Source organism: Hyperolius riggenbachi, chromosome 7, assembly GCF_040937935.1.
Source record: "Hyperolius riggenbachi isolate aHypRig1 chromosome 7, aHypRig1.pri, whole genome shotgun sequence".
In the NCBI taxonomy this organism is placed as follows: Eukaryota; Metazoa; Chordata; class Amphibia; order Anura; family Hyperoliidae; genus Hyperolius; species Hyperolius riggenbachi.
In genome coordinates, this window is record NC_090652.1 from 14,191,002 (window position 1) to 14,210,005 (window position 19,004).

Genomic DNA, 19,004 nt, shown 5'->3' on the forward strand with positions numbered 1-19,004 from the left:
CTGAACATAATTATTTGAAGGTTGACTTTTTTTGTTTTAAAAATACTTTTCTTTTATTGGTCGGATGAAATATGCTAATTTTTTGAGATAGGAAATTCGGGTTTTCATGAGCTGTATGCCAAAATCATCAATATTAAAACAATAAAAGGCTTGAACTACTTCAGTTGTGTGTATTTGAATCTAAAATATATGAAAGTCTAATGTTTATCAGTACATTACAGAAAATAATGAACTTTATCACAATATGCTTATTTTTTGAGAAGATCCTGTATATTTCACGCACACTGGGATAATTGGTCTATTTCTAAAATTTACTCCAACTAACTTGAACGAACTGGAAACTTCTTCATGTTACCTTATCTTTGGAGGACAGTTACTTCTCTTTATATTTCAGTAACATCAGTCATATATTGTTAATACTGGTATGTTTTCTGTATATTCGTTCTTTGATCCTCTAATGCATATCTTGTCTGATATCTATTGAAAATGTCATATCTCTGCTATTTTCTGATATCTTGCATGGCCTAATCTAGGCCTATCTTGTGATAATTAATGCAATTCTTATTGTAACTTTGCTAATCTTCAATAAAATCTAATAGAAAGAGCCCCCGGGACTCTGTATAATATGCTGCCAGGTGCATCTAGCAAGAAATAAAAGAAACATTGGAAAATAACACCGACAACCAAAACATTTCCCACACTCAGTGCAGTAATAGAGCTTCTCACCAGTGATAAGAGAGGGATAAGCGGAACTGAACAAGCCTGTTATTGGCCGCTGCACTCCACTCTCCATACTCCCTACTTCCAGCTGTGTTGGGGAGATGGAGAGCAGTATGCTGCGGCCAGTTCAGGTTCACTAAAGGTGAAGATATGTTTCACTGACTCTTACTTACCAGCTGTGTGAGATCTCTCATGTCTGAGAAGATTTGATTTCTGTACAAAACATTTCCCACACTCAGCACATGAATAGGGCTTCTCTCCAGTGTGAGTTCTCTCATGACCGACAAGGTCTGATTTCTGTACAAAATATTTCCCACACTCAGCACATGAATATGGCTTCTCACCAGTGTGAGATCTCTCATGGATGACAAGATGTGGTTTCTGTGCAAAACTTTTCCCACACTCAGCACATGAATACGGCTTTTCACCAGTGTGAGATCTCTCATGGATGGCAAGCAGTGATTTCCGTACAAAACATTTCCCACACTCAATACATGAAAACGGCTTTTCACCAGTGTGAGATCTCTCATGTCTGACAAGGTCTGCTTTATGTACAAAACATTTCCCACACTCAGCACATGAATAGGGTTTCACACCTGTGTGAATTCTCTCATGACTGACAAGCGCCGATTTCTGTACAAACCCTTTCCCACACTCAGCACATGAATAGGGTTTCTCTCCAGTGTGAGATCTCTCATGGATGACAAAGCATAATTTCCGTACAAAACATTTCCCACACTCAGCACATGAATAGGGCTTCTCTCCAGTGTGAGATCTCTCATGAATGACAAGGTCTGTTTTATGTACAAAACATTTCCCACACTCAGCACATGAATAGGGCTTTTCACCAGTGTGCGATCTCTCATGACTGACAAAGTGTGATTTTCGTATAAAACATTTCCCACACTCAGCACATGAATAGGGCTTCTCACCAGTGTGAATTCTCTTGTGTTTGCTAAGATTTGATTTTTTCACAAAACATTTCCCACACGTGGAACAGGAATGAGACCCTCCACCTCCAGCAGGGGGAGAGCTGTGCTGGGGAAGAGGCCCCTCTGGGTTAGACAGTTGAGGGGGGTCTGGGGGAATATTTGGGGTAACCAGGATATCTGCAGGATAATCTTGTCCAGTGACATCATCATCCATTGTACAGTCTGTGGATACAGAGAGAGGAGTCTCTGAGAGGTTCCTGATGCCGGGACTCTGCGCTGCAAATAGAGAAACATCATCACTTCCTGTTAGAGAATTCTGAGGGGAGGAACAATTATCATTAGGGATGGTCAGTGAGCTGCTGATAATTCCAAGTTGAGGCAAAGTTTGTGCAGACTGGAAATGGAGCAGATGCAGCAGCTGCATATCTCAGTGTTCTCCCTAGAAATATTTCTAGCTGGGTGGGGAGGGGGAGGGTCACACTGGGTGGGGGGAGGTCTACATCACGCTGGGGGCTGGTGGTGGTGATGGGGGGGGGGGGGGTCACACTGCGTGGGGTGGGAGGGGAATCACCCTTGGTGGGGAGAGGTCGGCATCACGCCGGGTGCTGGTGGGGAGGGGGAGGGTCACACTGGGTGGGGTTAGATCACACTGGGTGCTGGTGGTTTGGGGGGGGGGTGGAGATAACTGGTTTAAGTAACAAAAATCACATTTCTAATCCTCCCACAATGCTGTATGCAGTACATTTTCATACAAATCCCAGCTGTAGTGTAAATGCTACAATAGGGCAACGTTGTCATAGTGCTTCTCTGCTCGCTGGCGTTCAGCAAAGCTCTGTAAATTCCCTGTAAAGTGCCTCAGTGTGAATGGGGCCTCAGTGCTATAGCCTCATCATCACATAAATGACCAGACATCATTAACCACTCCCTGCATGCAATGTATGCGACTAGGGTTTCAGCGGTATACTGGTATGACGGTATACCGCTGTTTGGTTGTGCATGGTAATCACACCCTGCACAATCACGTTTTACTGGTTTCTGGGAGGGGCGTGTGCTGGCAACGCAGCAGTGGGGATGTGAAGCAACGGCGGGCGTACGAACAGCGGGGAGGGTAAACAGACACTCACTTCGCCTGGGGTCCTGCGTGCGTGTACTACATACCTCTTCCTACTTTCTGTCCTTTTCCCGCTGTTACAGGGAGATGGAACGCAAGGACAGGAAGAAGAAAGAAGTAAGTACACATGTGAAGGACCCCCGGTGAGTATCTGTTTACACCCGGCGCTCCACCCCCCTCCCCCCACACCTTGCTATCTTTACTGCAGGCACCTATTCCTGGCTATATATACTGGCTGCACCTATCCCTGGCTACTTGTACTGCGGCCACCTATTACTGGCTACACCGATCCCTGGCTACCTGTACTGCGGCCACCTATTACTGGCTACCTGTACTGCGGCCACCTATTACTGGCTACACCCATCCCTGGCTACCTGTACTGCGGCCACCTATTACTGGCTACACCTATCCCTGGCTACCTGTACTGCGGCCACCTATTACTGGCTACACCTATCCCTGGCTACCTGTACTGCGGCCACCTATTACTGGCTACACCTATCCCTGACTATCTATACTGCGGCCACTTATTACTGGCTACACCCATCCCTGGCTACCTATACTGCGGCCACCTATTACTGGCTACACCTATACCTAGCTACCTGTACTGCTGCAACCTATTAATGGCTACACCCATCCCTGGCTACCTATACTGCTGCCACCTATTACTGGCCACATCCATCCCAGGTTACCTATACTGCGGCCACCTATTACTGGCTACAACCATCCTTGGCTACCTATACTGCGGCCACCTATTACTGGCAACACCTATTCCTGGCTACCTATACTGCGGCCACCTATTACTGGCTGCACCCATCGCTGGCTACCTATACTGCAGCCACCTACTACACCTATCCCTGCCTACCTATGCTACGGCCACCTATTACTGGCTACACCCATCCCTGGATACCTATACTGCGGCCACTTATTACTGGCTACACCCATCCCTGGCTACCTATACTGCGGCCACCTATTACTGGCTGCACCCATCGCTGGCTACCTATACTGCGGCCACCTACTACCTGCTACACCTATCCCTGCCTACCTATGCTACGGCCACCTATTACTGGCTACACCCATCCCTGGATACCTATACTGCGGCCACTTATTACTGGCTACACCCATCCCTGGCTACCTATACTGCGGCCACCTATTACTGGCTGCACCCATCGCTGGCTACCTATACTGCGGCCACCTACTACCTGCTACACCTATCCCTGCCTACCTATGCTACGGCCACCTATTACTGGCTACACCCATCCCTGGATACCTATACTGCGGCCACTTATTACTGGCTACATCCATCCCTGGCTACCTATACTGCGGCCACCTATTACTGGCTGCACCCATCGCTGGATACCTATACTGCGGCCACTTATTACTGGCTACATCCATCCCTGGCTACCTATACTGCGGCCACCTATTATTGGCTACACCTATTCCTGACTACCTATACTGTGGCCACCTACTACTTGCTACACCAATACCTGGCTACCTACGCTGCGGCCACCTATTACTGGCTACACCTATCCCTGGCTACCTATACTGCGGCCACCTATTACTCGCAACACCTATCCTAGGTTACCTATACTGCGGCCACCTATTACTGGCTACACCCATCCCTGCCTACCTATACTGCAGCCACCTTTTACTGGCTACACCTATCCCAGGTTTACTATACTGCGACCACCTATTACTGGGTACACCTATCCCTGACTACCTATACTACAACCACCTATTACTGGCTACAAACATCCCTGGCTACCTATACTGCAGCCACCTATTACTGGCTACATCCATCCTTGGCTACCTATACTGCGGCCACCTATTACTGGCTACACCCCTCCCTGGCTACCTATACTGCAGCCACCTATTACTGGCTACACATACTGCGGCCACCTATTACTGGCTAAACCTATACTTGGCTACCTATACGGCGGCCACCTATAACTGGCTAAAGTGGAGACCAGGTGACTCACTAAAAGAAAAGTGCAATAGAATTGCACATTCTGTTCTGTGCCCGACTCCAGAAAAGATCCCGTGTTTGAGCTTATCTCTCTGCCTTCCCCGCCCCTCCACGCTACTGATAGAAAGGAGCTGAGGAGGAGGGCGGAGATGTGTCTCTGAGTGACAGTGAGTTTTCCCCGCCCCTTCCATGCAGCTGATAAGAAGGATCTGAGGAGGAGGGCGGAGATGTGTCTCTGAGTGACAGTGAGCTTTCCCCACCCCTCCACACAGCTGATAGGAAGGAGCTGAATAGGAGAGTGAAGATGTGTCTGAGTGACAGTGAGCTTTCCCCGCCCCTCCACACAGCTGATAGGAAGGAGCTGAGGAGGAGGGCGGAGATGTGTCTCTGAGTGACAGTGAGCTTTCCCCTCCACACAGCTGATAGGAAGGAGTGGAGGAGGAGGGCGGAGATGTGTGTGAGTGACAGTGAGCTTTCCCCTCCACACAGCTGATAAGAAGGAGTGGAGGAGGAGGGCAGAGATGTGTCTCTGCATTCCGCTGCCAACTGTAATGTGCAGAGGAAAGAGTTTCTGCTGTAGACCGCGGCTAATAACAGCCGAGTGGGGACATAAATCAAGTGGGTTAAGCTCTGGTGAGAATACTGAACTTTGCATAAAATTAGCATACAATTTGCATCTTCTCAGAGTTACTGGTATGTCAATGACCATCACACATTATCAGCCTGACTGAGAACTTCAGAAGGTGGAGCTCATTACAGGCGGCCAATCATGTGACTAAAACTGTAGCTAGCATGAAAATTTTATGAAGCTGGGAGGTCAGCCATTCAAATGCATTTCCTGACAAATCTGATTATCTGCATACAATCTGCATTACATTTGCATACACAGAGTTATTTGCATGTCAATGGCCCCTCCCACACCTAAAGCATTGGCCATACATTGAGCAGCAGTGAATGTAGAGCTTGATGAGACAGTGGAAGCAATGTGTTACTCCTGTGACAACAGACCTATATGTACTTATAGCAAGAGATCTGTGTTATGTTTGTAGAGCAATGTGGTGTCACTTCCACATTCTTATTACCGCTGTGTCCTCGTGTCACTCATATGCCCCGTGTAATGTACATGTTTCTCTCTCTTACTCCCAATTAAGCAAATAAGGAAACTGTGACTGGGGATGGGCTGACATTTCCATCAGAACGCCGATTTCCAAAACAGAAAAGCTGCAATGTCAGAATGCAGCATTACAGAAACTCGGAAATGTCCGCCAATCACTGAGCTCAGAAGCATCGGACCAATCAGAGAATGCAGAATATTTCTGTGGAAATGGGAACCCTGCGGGATGCCTCCGCACTCTCTGATTGGTGCAATACTAGCGAGTATTTCCCAGTTCTGTGATTGGACTAAAATTTCTGAAAATTACGATAAAAAAAAGGAACACCACGGTCATCTCAGGCCAATCAGTGTACTGCGGATTACATGCAGAAATGAGCAAATTATACGTACATCCACAATTATAGCTTACATTAAACATAGCAGAAGTAACTGGCCGATCGGATTCTCTACCAATCCGGAGCAATTATAGGCCCTAGCAACCAGATCCTAGCTACCTATCACAGGCTATCCCTCCCCTCTTGTATATAAGAGAGGTGAGACTGTCAGCCATTTTGTGAGCTCAGTGAGGAGGAGGATATTGAGGGAGACAGTGCGCTGCATTGTGCTGCAGAGAATCAGTTGTGTGTGGATTGAGTTGTGTGACAGAATCTGGTGAGTTGTGAGATAGTGAGTGAGTGAGGAGCGAGTAGACAGACAGATTGTAGTGCACTAGTGAGTGAGAAGGAGGAGTTTGCTGAAGTTAGTGTGATAGAGCAGAAAGTCAGATGTGAGTGTAGAGAGGCCTAGTGACAGTGAGAGAGGGTGTGCTGTAGTGTGATAGAGAGAGCAGAGGCAGATTGTAGTGTAGTGCAGGGCAGGATCTGTACTGTCACCAGCCGCCCCCTGACCAACAGCATCTCCTCCAACATCCCCACCCCCCCTTCTCTTCAGTATTGGAAGGCAGATAACCCCCCTCTTCAGTATAGTTAGCCAACTGCTCCCCCTGTCCCACAGCAAGACAGGAAGCCAGACACTCCCCCACTTGCAGCACAGGTGGCCAAATGCACCCCCTCCCCTTGTAGTATAGGTAGCCAGACGTTTCTTCCCTTCCCCCTTGTAGTGTAGATGGCCAGATGTCTCCCCCCCTATAGTATAGATGGCCAGATGTTTCTTCCCTCCCCTTGCAGTATAGATGGCCAGATGTTTCCCCCCTCCTTGTAGTATAGGATGAATCTGTGTTTTTCCCCTCCCCTCGTAGTATAGATGGCAAGATGCCCCCCCTCGTAGTATAAATGGCCAGATGTTAACCCCCCCCCCCCCCCTATAGATGGCCAGATGTTTTCCCCTCCTTGTAGTATATGAGGAATCTGTGTTTTCCCCCTCCCCTCTCCTTGTAGTATAGATGGCCAGATTTTACCCCCCCCCCCCCTACTCCCCGTAGTATACATTGCCAGATCATTCTTTTCTCCCTTTGTAGTATAGATGGTCAGATGTCCCCCCCCCCCCCCCCGGTTAGTATAGGTGGCCAGATGTTTCTATCCTCCCCCTTGTAGTATAGATGGACAGATGTTACCCCTCCCCCTTGTAGTATGGATGGCCATATGTTACCTCCCTGTAGTATAGATGGCCAGATGTTTCTTCCTTCCCCCTTGTAGTATAGATGGCCAGATGTTACCCCCCCCTTGTAGTATAGATGGTCAGATGTTTTCCCCCTCCTTGTAGTATAGATGGCCAGATGTTACCCCCCTTGTAGTATAGATGGTCAGATGTTTCCCCCTCCTTGTAGTATAGATGGTCAGATGTTACACCCCCCCCTCCCCTTGTAGTATAGATGGCCAGATGTTACCCCCCTTGTAGTATAGATGGCCAGATGTTTCCCCCCTCCTTGTAGTATAGGAGCAATCTGTTTTCCCCCTCCACTCTCCCTGTAATATAGATGGCCAGATGTCATCCCCCCTCCTTATAGGATAGATGGCCAGATGTTTCTTCCCTCCCCCTTGTAGTATAGATGGCCAGATGTTCCCTCCCCTTGTAGTATAGATGGCCAGATGTTTCTTCCCTCCCCCTTATAGGATAGCTGGCCAGATGCCCCCCCCCCCTCGTAGTATAGATGGTCAGATGATTCTTCCCTCCCCCTTGTAGTATAGATTTCCCCTCCCTCCCCCTAGACGCTTAGGTAGCCTGGTAGTCCCATCCACATCTCAGTCCAGCTCCCACCACAGCAGCACCACCAGTAACTAACCTCTCCGTCTGCCAACAGCGCCGAGGCTTCCTCTTCCCCTCATTCCCATTATTAGCCGCCACTGTGCATCTATTTCTTCAGCCAGCATCTCTTACATGTGGCTTGTCGGCACATTACTGGTGAATTACGATAAGAAACGCCAGCTGCAGAAAGAGATGCACAGCGGCAGCTGATGATGGAGGAAGGGAAGAGGAAGCTTTGGCACTGGAGGCGAGCGGAGAGGTGAGTGACTGGCCGTGTTGCTGTGTGGAGGAGGGAAACATCTGGCGAGTGACGCTATGCCCAAAAGACCAGCCTGTTCCGGTTGCACGCAGCTATCCAAACAGTGAAGCAGGGTGAGCAGCCACAGACCAGGTCTGGCAGCAGCTAAACACACTACACAGCCAGCCACAGGCAACAGCAGGAGAGTTCTGCAGTCACACGCTCACCTAATCTCTCCCTGCACTGCAAGCTTGCAATTGAAAATTCAATCGCAAACTGCCCAACCTCCTTTGCTCCTGTGTCATCCTAGGCCATGACCTGGGCTTAAATCCGGCCCTGGTGTAGTGAGTGACTAGTGAGTGAGTGACTAGTGAGTGAGCGATGTTAGCTGTAGTGTGTCAGAGAGATAGTTTGTTTTGGAGTGCAGTGACAGTGAGTGAGCGTTAGTGTAGTAATTTTTTTTCAGTATTTTAGTCAATTTTGTTTTCTTTTCAAACCCCCCCCCCCCCCCCCCCCCCCCCCCCAAAAGAAAAGAAAGAAAAACCTGTGTTTAGTTTTAGTTAGAGAGCATTCACACAACTTGCTCTTTCACAATTAATGTTTTTTTGTGTTGCCCAAGCCCCCCAATCCCTGAGCTGCCCCACTACATTTGTAGTATTTCACCCCCTATATGTTTGTTCACAATGAAGCACAGCAAGGGTGATGACACTCCAAGCTGCAGGTGGAATGATGGTGGATGAGGCGGGTCCTTGTCTGGATGTCACCAGGCAAGGCCCACCCGTCACATCCACAACCTGTGCAAGGAGAGGACGAGGTGGTGGTTGGCAGCAGCAGGCAAATCCCCCCTGACCTGAGCAGCGCACCATTGGCCAGCAGCAGCAGCCTCTATGGTGGATTGTATTTATGGTAGAATGTGGGGAGATCCCTCAAGGAGACAATGGGACCAAACTCCCAAGACCTGGTGGGGACTGTGATGAAGGAAATGGCCCGATTTTTCATGGCCAGGTGGAGGGCCTATCACTAAATGCACCTTGTCTGTCCAGTCCCCAGGCCAATCTGTTTAGTGACTTTGTGTTTTGATGATGAGGTGGGTGACCGATCGTGGATGCCAACTGGTTCACCTACAGTCAGCAGTGATGGTTTATCAGTCAGGCGTTAAGTCGGTCAGGATGGTGCTTCAGGTGCAGTCTAGGGGCATGGACTCCACTGGTAGGGTAGGCAGCAGCAGAGTCACAACCCAGGAGCACCTAGCCCCATCTGTGAGCACCTAGCCCCATGCTGGACAACAGCCAGCTACAACTAGCAGGAGTGTGTCATTCTCGGCATGGGGCTACTTCACCATTCATCGTGAGGATGAGTCCTGCGCTGTCTGCAACCTCTGTGGTGTGTCGGTGAGCAGAGGGTAAGCGGCACCAAGTTGGGGACACCGGGCATAATGTCCCGCCTCAAAATCAGTCACATGGTACAGTGGGATTTATTAAAGAGAGGCAGGAATGCACAGGGCAGCAGTGGACAGAGTGTGTCAGGAGGAGAAGCAGCAGGAAGAGGACCCTCTCGTCTTCCTCTATCCATCACTCTGTGCATCATGTGTAGCCTGCCCAGTCCCACTGCAAGCCAACCCCCTCTGCACACCAGGCTGGAAGCAGCATCCAGACCTCATCAGCTGTCTCCTTCCCCCAGTTTGTCACCCAGCGCCAGGCCTCTCTAGCCGAAATGATTGCACGGAAGAGGCCTCTCGCCCCAACTGACCCAACAGTGATCCGCAACAATGGGCTCCTGGCAAGATTGTTGGCCCAACAGCTCCTGCCCTATCAGCTGGTGGAAAGTGCTGCCTTCTGCCAGCTGATGTGTTGTTTGGTGCCACAATGGTGGATCCCCAGCCTCCATTATTTTATCAGGACTGCCATCCCAGCCCCCACCAGCATTTAGTGGAATGTGTATCCTGGTTGTTGGACCATGCAGTCAGCCAACAGGAAGTGAGTGTCACTTCCTGCTTGGCCATCTGCCAGACAGGGATTATCGTGTACTAACGTGGTAATCCCTGAAGGCCTGTTGGTGGTGCGGCCCCCAGGGGGTCAAAGGGAGGCCAGTCTAACTCCCTTCTGCCACCTCCTCTGTCCCCCGTAGTGTTGGGCGTAATGTCCTGTAATTTATGGATATCTGTAATGACAAGTCGTAATTGCGGCCTACAGCACCACAGTTATAATCCGTAATCCACCGCGATTACAAATTCTGACTACGAGTGTAATCAGCTGTAATTACAACTTCGAGTCCATTACGGAAGTGCATTTTCTTTTTTATCATAATGTCCCTAGCAACCAATAGTAATGCGCGGAGCTCTGGGCACACCCTTCCCTATATAAGGCGGATGCCATCTTGGATTATCTCCTTGCTGTTACTCAGTACTGTGTGAGAGGTTGTGCTGGAGAGAGCAGTGCTGTGTATTTGTATTTTGTGATAGATTTGTGCTCATTAGAGACTCACTGAACCTGTGATTGATAGTTTAGTGACTCAGTTAGAGAGCTAGCTTACTAATTGTTAGCTTTGTCATTCAGTTAGAGAGTTAGCTTATTGCAATAGTGAAAGCAAGACACTTTGCATCAGGATACTATTTATTGGCTAAAAGGAGTAAGCTTTCAGCTATGAAGCCTTCCTCAGACTCGACTCCTGTATACTGACAACATGTAGAGCACACAGCTTATATGCACTGGACATTAAAAGGAGATACATTTATCACTCACCAATACTCATCCCAGTAATAATGTCCTCTTCACTAGTCCCCATCACGTCACTCTCCTCCATAGACTGCTGATCACTCCTCACATATGTTTCCTCTTCTTCCTTTTTAATTGTCCCCAACATGCCACCCTCCTCCATAGACTGCTGATCACTCCTCACATAGGTCTCTCCTTCTTCTTCTTTAACTGTCTCCATCACGCCACCCTCCTCCATAGACTGCTGATCACTCCTCACATAGGTCTCTCCTTCTTCTTTCATTGTCTCCATCATGCCACCCTCCTCCATAGATTGTTGATCACTCCTCACATTGGTCTCTTCTTCTTCCTCTTTAATTGTACTCATAATGTCACCCTCCTCCATAGACTGCTGATCACTCCTCACATGTGTAATTTGCTCTTTACAGTCAGATCTCAGTTCTGAAATAGATAACAAATTATAGGAGTAAAATATTAGCATTAATAAACATAACACATAAAAGAGCATACATTTTCTAGTGGTTGATAATATCCCATAAGCTGTGGTATCTGCACATTCAGCACCACAGTCCTCTCTCCCAGTGTGCCTTGCTCATCATCTGGTGCTTCTCTCCTCCTCTCCATGCACACATTCCTGGGAGGTTACAGCAGTGCCGGCAGCGGTAGATGGATGAGGATGTGAAGAGAAAACAGCTGGAGATATAGGAAGATAAGAGCTGAGTCCTGCAGCTAATTAGCTATGAATTATCATTACTTATGGCTCTGGCAGCTGAGGAACTGGGCAGATGGGACTGCAGCTCCATATACTGACCCTACCTGTCCATCACCTGCTAACCCCAAACCTTCCAAGAGCCATAGCAACAAATCTCCTAGCTGGGGCAGTGCCAGTACCAGGACAGAAGCAGCAGAGGTCTCCCAACCACTCTGCAGCTGCAACCTCCATCTTCTCTGCCTGTCCAACCAGCCACGTCCTTTGTTACCTGGCTCCACCCACCTAGCTGTGACCCACCAGCCATCATCTTTGAGCAGACTCCAACCTCACCCACTGTGGGCCATCCAACACCAGTGGCTCCTGGCTGCACACTGGCTTCTTCTCATCAGAGATGCCATGGATACGGTCATATGGTGCACCTGTCTTATCTGCTGAAAATGGACGCAATGCACAGATCCTGCTCCTTCAGGACCTCCCTCCCTGAGACCTCCACTGATCCACAACAACTCCATTGTACAACATTGTATTCATGGCTGTTGCTATGAACAGCTGCTGGGAAAAGCTATCAGGGAAACTGTCCCCATTCACAGGGAAGAGATACCAGCCTGCCTTCCATAACGGCTGGGATAAACATGGAACACCTCTGACAGCACAAGAAGTGAGGGAAATCCAGAGATAAGGTAACACAGAGAGTGTGCATACGTGTGAGGCACCAGCTGGAGGTGGGAGCTGCTCCACGAGGATCTTATGGGCTCAGTATTCCATGGCATACAAGATCAGCCAATCACAGCTCCGCACTATTCACGGATTATATTATTCTCTATGTCTCCCTCCCTAAGGGGCAATTATGTAAAGTAACCCCCCACACAGATACTTTGTATCATTCTCAGGAATAAAGGCAGACTACCCTAACAATAAAACTACTACTCCCTGCAAACTGTCTCCATAGAGATGCATGCGCCTGGATTCCTGCTCACACCCTTCATATCACTAAACATTCACCCTTCTCCTCGGTATAGAATTCAGACATCTCTCCACATTTCACTCCAGCCATTGATAACATAGCAATGGAGCTCAAGGGGTGGTCTGACTGGTGACTGGTCTGGTGGGTGACTAATATCTGGAAGACTCGGGAAGCCATCATAAAGGCATTAGGAGGAACCCAGTAATGTAGAAATCTAAGTTCAAAACAAATAAAAGAGAAAAAAAGAGGAGGTGGCTTACCTCAATAACGACAAATTCATATATATATATATAAATATACAGGTAGTCCCCAGCTTACGAACGTTAGACTTACAAACAACCCGTCGATACAAATGCCCACCGATCCCGTCGTGATGACGTCATCGTCGGATGCCATCACCTCTTTTCGTAAGTGAGGGACTCTTTCTAAAATGGAGCAGCTGGGAAAGCACTTGTGCGGAGAGGAGGAGGCAGTTAGTGCAGGGGATGTGATGTCTGGAGAGGAGGAGGAGGTCAGGTCAGAGGGGAATGTGACTCGGAGAGGAGGAGGCAGTCAGAGCGGGGGATGTGACATCTGGAGAGGAGGAGGAGGTCAGGTCAGAGGGGGATGTGACTCGTAGAGGGGGAGGTCAGGCCAGAGGGAGATGTGACGTCTGGAGAGGAGGAGGAGGTCAGGTCAGAGGGGGGTGTGACTCGGAGAGGAGGAGGCAGTCAGAGCGGGGGATGTGACGTCTGGAGAGGAGGAGGAGGTCAGGTCACAGGGGGATGTGACTCGGAGAGGAGGAGGCAGTCAGAGCGGGAGATGTGACTCCGAGTGGAGGAGGTTAGGCCAGAGGGAGATGTGATGTCTGGAGAGGAGGCGGTCACGTCAGAGGGGGATGTGACTCCGAGAGGAGGAGGTCAGGCCAGAGGGAGATGTGACGTCTGGAGAGGAGGAGGTCAGGTCATATGGGGATGTGACTCGGAGAGGAGGAGGCAGTCATAGTGGGGGATGTGACGTCTGGAGAGGAGAAGGAGGTCAGGTCAGAGGGGGATGTGACTCGGAGAGGAGGAGGCAGTCAGAACGGGGGATGTGACGACAGGAGAGGAGGAGGAGGTCAGGTCAGAGGGGGATGTGACTCGGAGAGGAGGAGGCAGTCAGAGCGGGGGATGTGACGTCTGGAGAGGAGGAGGTCAGGTCAGAGGGGTATGTGACTCGGAGAGGAGGAGGCAGTCAGAGCGGGGGATGTGACGTATGGAGAGGAGGAGGAGGTCAGGTCAGAGGGGTATGTGACTCGGAGAGCAGGAGGCAGTCAGAGCGGGGGATGTGACGTCTGGTGAGGAGGAGGAGGTCAGGTCAGAGGGGGATGTGACTCGTTGGAGTAATTACGATCCACACTTCCTTGTTGAGCAGTTGCTGCTGCTGCTAATTGTTCTTTTGGTTTCCTTATCAGACAGAGGCAATAAGAAAAAGAATTCTGTCTGTTATCATTAGAGATGGGAAGTCCGGATCTTTTCAATGATTCGGATGATTCGAATCGGATCATTGAAAAGATCTGGATCTTTGATCCGAATCTCGAATCATTTTACTAGGGAAGCATTCGGGGGTGAAATGACTAGGACAGGACAGGACTTTCCCTGCAGTGGACAGAGAAGGGGAGGGGGTGGACAGACAAAGAAGGGGGGATGGTGGACAGAGAAGGGCAGGGAGCGAACAGAGAAGGGAGGAGGTGGACAAAGAGGGGTGTGCAGAAATGGTTTTTTTTTTGCACACATTACAATCAATTACAATGCTTTAACCACTTCAGCCTTCAGTCGTTTTCACTTTATGCATCCGAGCAATGTTCACCTCCCATTCATTGGCCTATAACTTTATCACTACTTATCACAATGAACTGATCTATATCTTGTTTTTTCCGCCACCAATTAGGCTTTCTTTGGGGGGGTACATTTTGCTAAGAGCCACTTTACTGTAAATGCATTTTAACAGGAAGAATAAGAAAAAAACGTAAAAAATTCATTATTTCTCAGTTTTCAGCCATTATAGTTTTAAAATAATACATGCCTCCATAATTAAAACTCACGTATTGTATTTGCCCATATGTCCCGGTTATTACACCGTTAAAATTATGTCCCTATCACAATGTATGGCGACAATATTTTATTTGGAAATAAAGGTGCATTTTTTCCGTTTTGCATCTATCACTATTTACAAGTTTAAAATAAAAAAATAAAGAAATATTTCATCTTCACATTGATATTTAAAAAGTTTTGACCCTTAGGTAAATATTTACATGTTTTTTTTAATTGTAATGTTTTTTTTTTATTTTTTTATATTAAACATTTTATTTGGGTAGTTTTGGGAGGGTGGGATGTAAACAAAAGGTTTATAATGTAAATGTGTGTTGATTTTTTTTTTTTTAGTTTTAGTTGTAGTATTACTTTTTGGCCACAAGACGGCGGCCATGAGTTTGTTTACATGACGTCACTCTAAGCGTAACATACGCTTAGAGCGACGTATCGGGGACGCAACAGCCAGAAAAAGCGGAGCTTCTGATAGAAGCTGTCGCTTTTTCTGCGGGGGAGAGGAATCAGTGATCAGGCACCATAGCCCGATTCACTGATTCGTGGGCTAACGATCCGCGGCCGGGAGCGCGCGCGCGATCGGCCGCGGGAGCGTGCGGACACGCACATGGCCTCCTGGGCGTAGCTAGTACGTCCAGGAGGCCAAAGTAGTTAAAGTAAACCTATATGTTCATCTGTATACTTTAAATGCAAACGTCTCATAGTGAAAGAAAGCATTCCCCAATGTGTCCTTTTCTCACCTCGAACACTCATCATAAATTTAGGGAGAAGTCAAGTGCAGCTGTTTAGAGCAGTGTGCAGGAGGATCATACTGCACTGCAATCACAGTGCCTGCCCTGTCATTCTAGCCCAGCAAGCTGTCTGCAAAGTTACTGAGCTGTGCTTCTGAGCCAAAACCTTCCCATTTGTTCACTATGCACAACTACGGAACAGACAGCCTAAAATGAGCAGCACATTACAGCCAGTACGTGTGCTCTACACATATCTGGCAGTGGCACCCATGTCCCCTCTCTCATCTGCCTGTCCCTGCAAGGCTGGCTCCCCTCCAACTGAGCGATCCATCTCTGCTCTGCTTCCAGGACCCCGCTGCCCGCTGAGAGAGGGGGGCGTGCCGTTCCTGGCTCCACCCCCTTTGCGAACCGAATAGTTTATTTTAATGATCCGGATGATTCGACTCACAAAAGAGATTTGGATCAAAGATCCGAATCATTCATGATCCGGACAACAATAGTTATTATCAGATGTTGTAAATACCTTCCCCACAGCCCGACAGGCTGCACTCTGCAGGGAGTCATTAGCTGCGGTCCAGTGTGACATGCCCGCAGCCCCCCTTCTGCTCAGTCTGCAAAACACCAGAGTTAAATCACTGCTTAGGAAAATTCAGAGACATAAGCTGTACAGGGGTACTGAAGAGTTCTTTGAATGTTATCCTGCGCATAGCAAAAGGGTAGACGAAAAAGACATGCAGCCAGGCAGGACCAGAAGCAGACATGCTTTTAGTACACAGGCTGATCTTGGTCTGTTTGTAGATCTGTGTATTATATCTTGTCAATATTACTTTCTGCTTTCTGATATTCAACTATTTTGGGCTACTCATAGTGCCACTGCATATGGACTACATGTCCCAGCTTATCATGGCCTAATATTCAATAGAAAATTATATATGATCCGACTTAAGAACGGATTCAGGTTAAGAATGAACCTACAGTCCCTATCTCGTTCACTAACCAAGGACTACCTGTAATGAATTTTTAATAAGCACAGGCAATGCATTTTGTGGGTCTCTGCCCACTTCCTCAGGCCAAATAAAGTGCTAAAGGGTTTAAAACGCCAGGTGCATCAAGTAATCTTCCTCTCCAAGTTAACAAGGCAGATGTGCCCTAGGGTTGCCGCGGTATACCGGTATGACTATCCCTGGCTACTTATACTGCGGCAACCTGTTACTGGCTACAACTATCCCTGGCTACTTACACTGTGGCCACCTATTACTGGCTACACCTATACCTGGCTACCTATACTGCGCCCACCTATTACTGGCTACACCTATCCCTTACTACCAATACTGCGCCCACCTATTACTGGCTACAACTATCCCTGGTTACCTATACTGCGCTCACATATTACTGGCTACACCTATCCCTTACTACCAATACTGCAGCCACCTATTACTGGCTACACCTATCCCTTACTACCAATACTGCGGCCACCTATTACTGGCTACATCTATACTTGGCTACCTATACTGCGCCCACCTTTTACTGGCTACACCTATCCCTTACTACCAATACTGCAGCCACCTATTACTGGCTACACCTATCCCTTACTACCAATACTGCGGCCACCTATTACTGGCTACACCTATCCCTGGCTACCAATACTGCGGCCACCTATTACTGGCTACACCTATTCCTGGCTACCTATACTGCGGCCACTGAATACTGGCTGCACCTATTCCTGGCTACCTATACTGGTGGCACCTATATCTAACTAGCTATACTAGAGGCACCTATACCTGGCTACCATACGGGGGGGCGTGGGAGTGGAGCTCTGTAAAAACAGCTCCGGAGATTTAGGCGCAGCCAGTGCCGCCATAGGCAGTAATAGGAATGAAGGCTTTAGCGGCGCTTGGAGCGGAGTTTTACTATAAAAACACTGTAATTCGGCCGTCAGCAATAGCTGGAAACTGAATTACATCTTTCACCACTATCCATGGCGAACTGGGGGGGGAATATTATTTAACGCCGCGGCTTAAGCATATGTACAGTACAAACCAAAAGCTTGGACACACCTTCTCATTCAAAGAGTTTTCTTTATTTTCATGACTATGAACATTGTAGATTCACACTGAAGGCATCCAAACTATGAATTAACACACGTGGAAGTATAGTACATAACCAAAAAGTGTGAAACAACTGAAAATATGTCATATTCTAGGTTCTGCAAAGTAGCCAACTTTTGCTTTGATTACTGCTTTGCACACTCTTGGCATTCTCTTGATGAGCTTCAAGAGGTAGCCACCTGAAATGGTTTTCACTTCACAGGTATGTCCTGTCAGGTTTAATAAGTGGAATTTCTTGCCTTATAATTGGGTTGGGACCATCTGTTGCGTTGTGGAGAAATCAGGTGGATACACAGCTGATATTCCTACTGAATAGACTGTTAGAATTTATATTATGGCAAGAAAAAAACAGCTAAGAAAAAACAAGTGGCCATCATTACTTTAAGAAATGAAAGTCAGTCAGTCCAAAAATTGGGTAAAACATTGAAAGTGTCCCCAAGTGCAGTCTCAAAAACCATCAAACACTACAAAGAAACTGGTTCACATGCGGACCGTCCCAGGAAAGAAATGTGTCTGCTGCTAGAACTCTGTGTGGCATTGACCTGGTCTCTAATGTGAGCTGCTGTTAACCTACGCAGTGTTCTCCCCAGAAATTTTTTCCAGCTGGGTGGCATGAAAAAGTAGCTGGGTGGGGCACAACAGGGGGAATGCAGGGCCATGTAAGCTTTGCTGACAGCATACCAGAAGGAGGAAACGAGCCGATATCAGCCGGGTGCTTACCAAAATTAGCCGGATGGAGGCCTGGGGAAAACACTGAGCCTCCATATGACTCTTGCTTTAATGCTGGGTACAGAGATGCTAGGTGAGATTTTTTGCCCGATTTACTGTCAGAACGATTATTTCCAACATGTCCGATCTGCTTTCTGATCAATTGCCGAGCATTTTCCGATCGATTTCCGTTCACTTCAATAGGAAATTGATCGGAAAATGCTCGAAAATCAATCAGAACGCAGATCGGTCATGTTTGAAATAATGGATCTGACAGTAAATCAGCCAGAAAATCTCAGTGTGTACCCAGCATTAGATATGCACCATCTGTCTTAAAGTGAACCTGCCAAGTCAAAACCAGGAAAACCGGTTGTTTGATTGTTTTCAATGTGCTATTACAGTGCCTTTTGTTTGCGTTTTGAAAAAAACAAAACAAAAATAGGCTTGATTTGCAGTACACAAATCCGGTTCACAGTGCAGGTGAAACAGATATCATATTGTTATACGTATTGGGCATCATTAATGGTTCCGATCAACCACTATTGTTCCGTCAATGTTTTTTGGGGTTGGTTCCTCTACCAATCATCTGATCGGTAAGGTTTTCATTATTTGTGGACCCCATTGTTGTGGAACCACAAGGCTCAGCATGTCCTACAGATTTAACTGAGAAGCTGCAAATTCACACATAGGTATGAACTGTTTTTTTTTTGAGAAAATGCAAAGCTCAGCATGGTTTGAAAGG

General features: G+C 47.8%; 1 protein-coding gene across 1 annotated transcript in view; it reads right to left on the reverse strand.

Annotated features, from left to right (window-relative positions):
• Positions 1 to 271: 271 nt before the first annotated feature.
• The window catches only part of LOC137525342 (uncharacterized), a 244,791-nt gene continuing 226,058 nt past the window's right edge, over positions 272 to 19,004 (reverse strand). Inside the window, exons 24-25 of the mRNA XM_068246396.1 lie at positions 11,004 to 11,417; positions 272 to 1,928 (exon numbers count right to left, since the gene is read on the reverse strand). Coding sequence (XP_068102497.1) covers positions 886 to 1,928; positions 11,004 to 11,417 — 1,457 coding nt within the window. The 3' untranslated portion in view covers positions 272 to 885. The remainder of the gene's footprint in view (positions 1,929 to 11,003; positions 11,418 to 19,004) is intronic.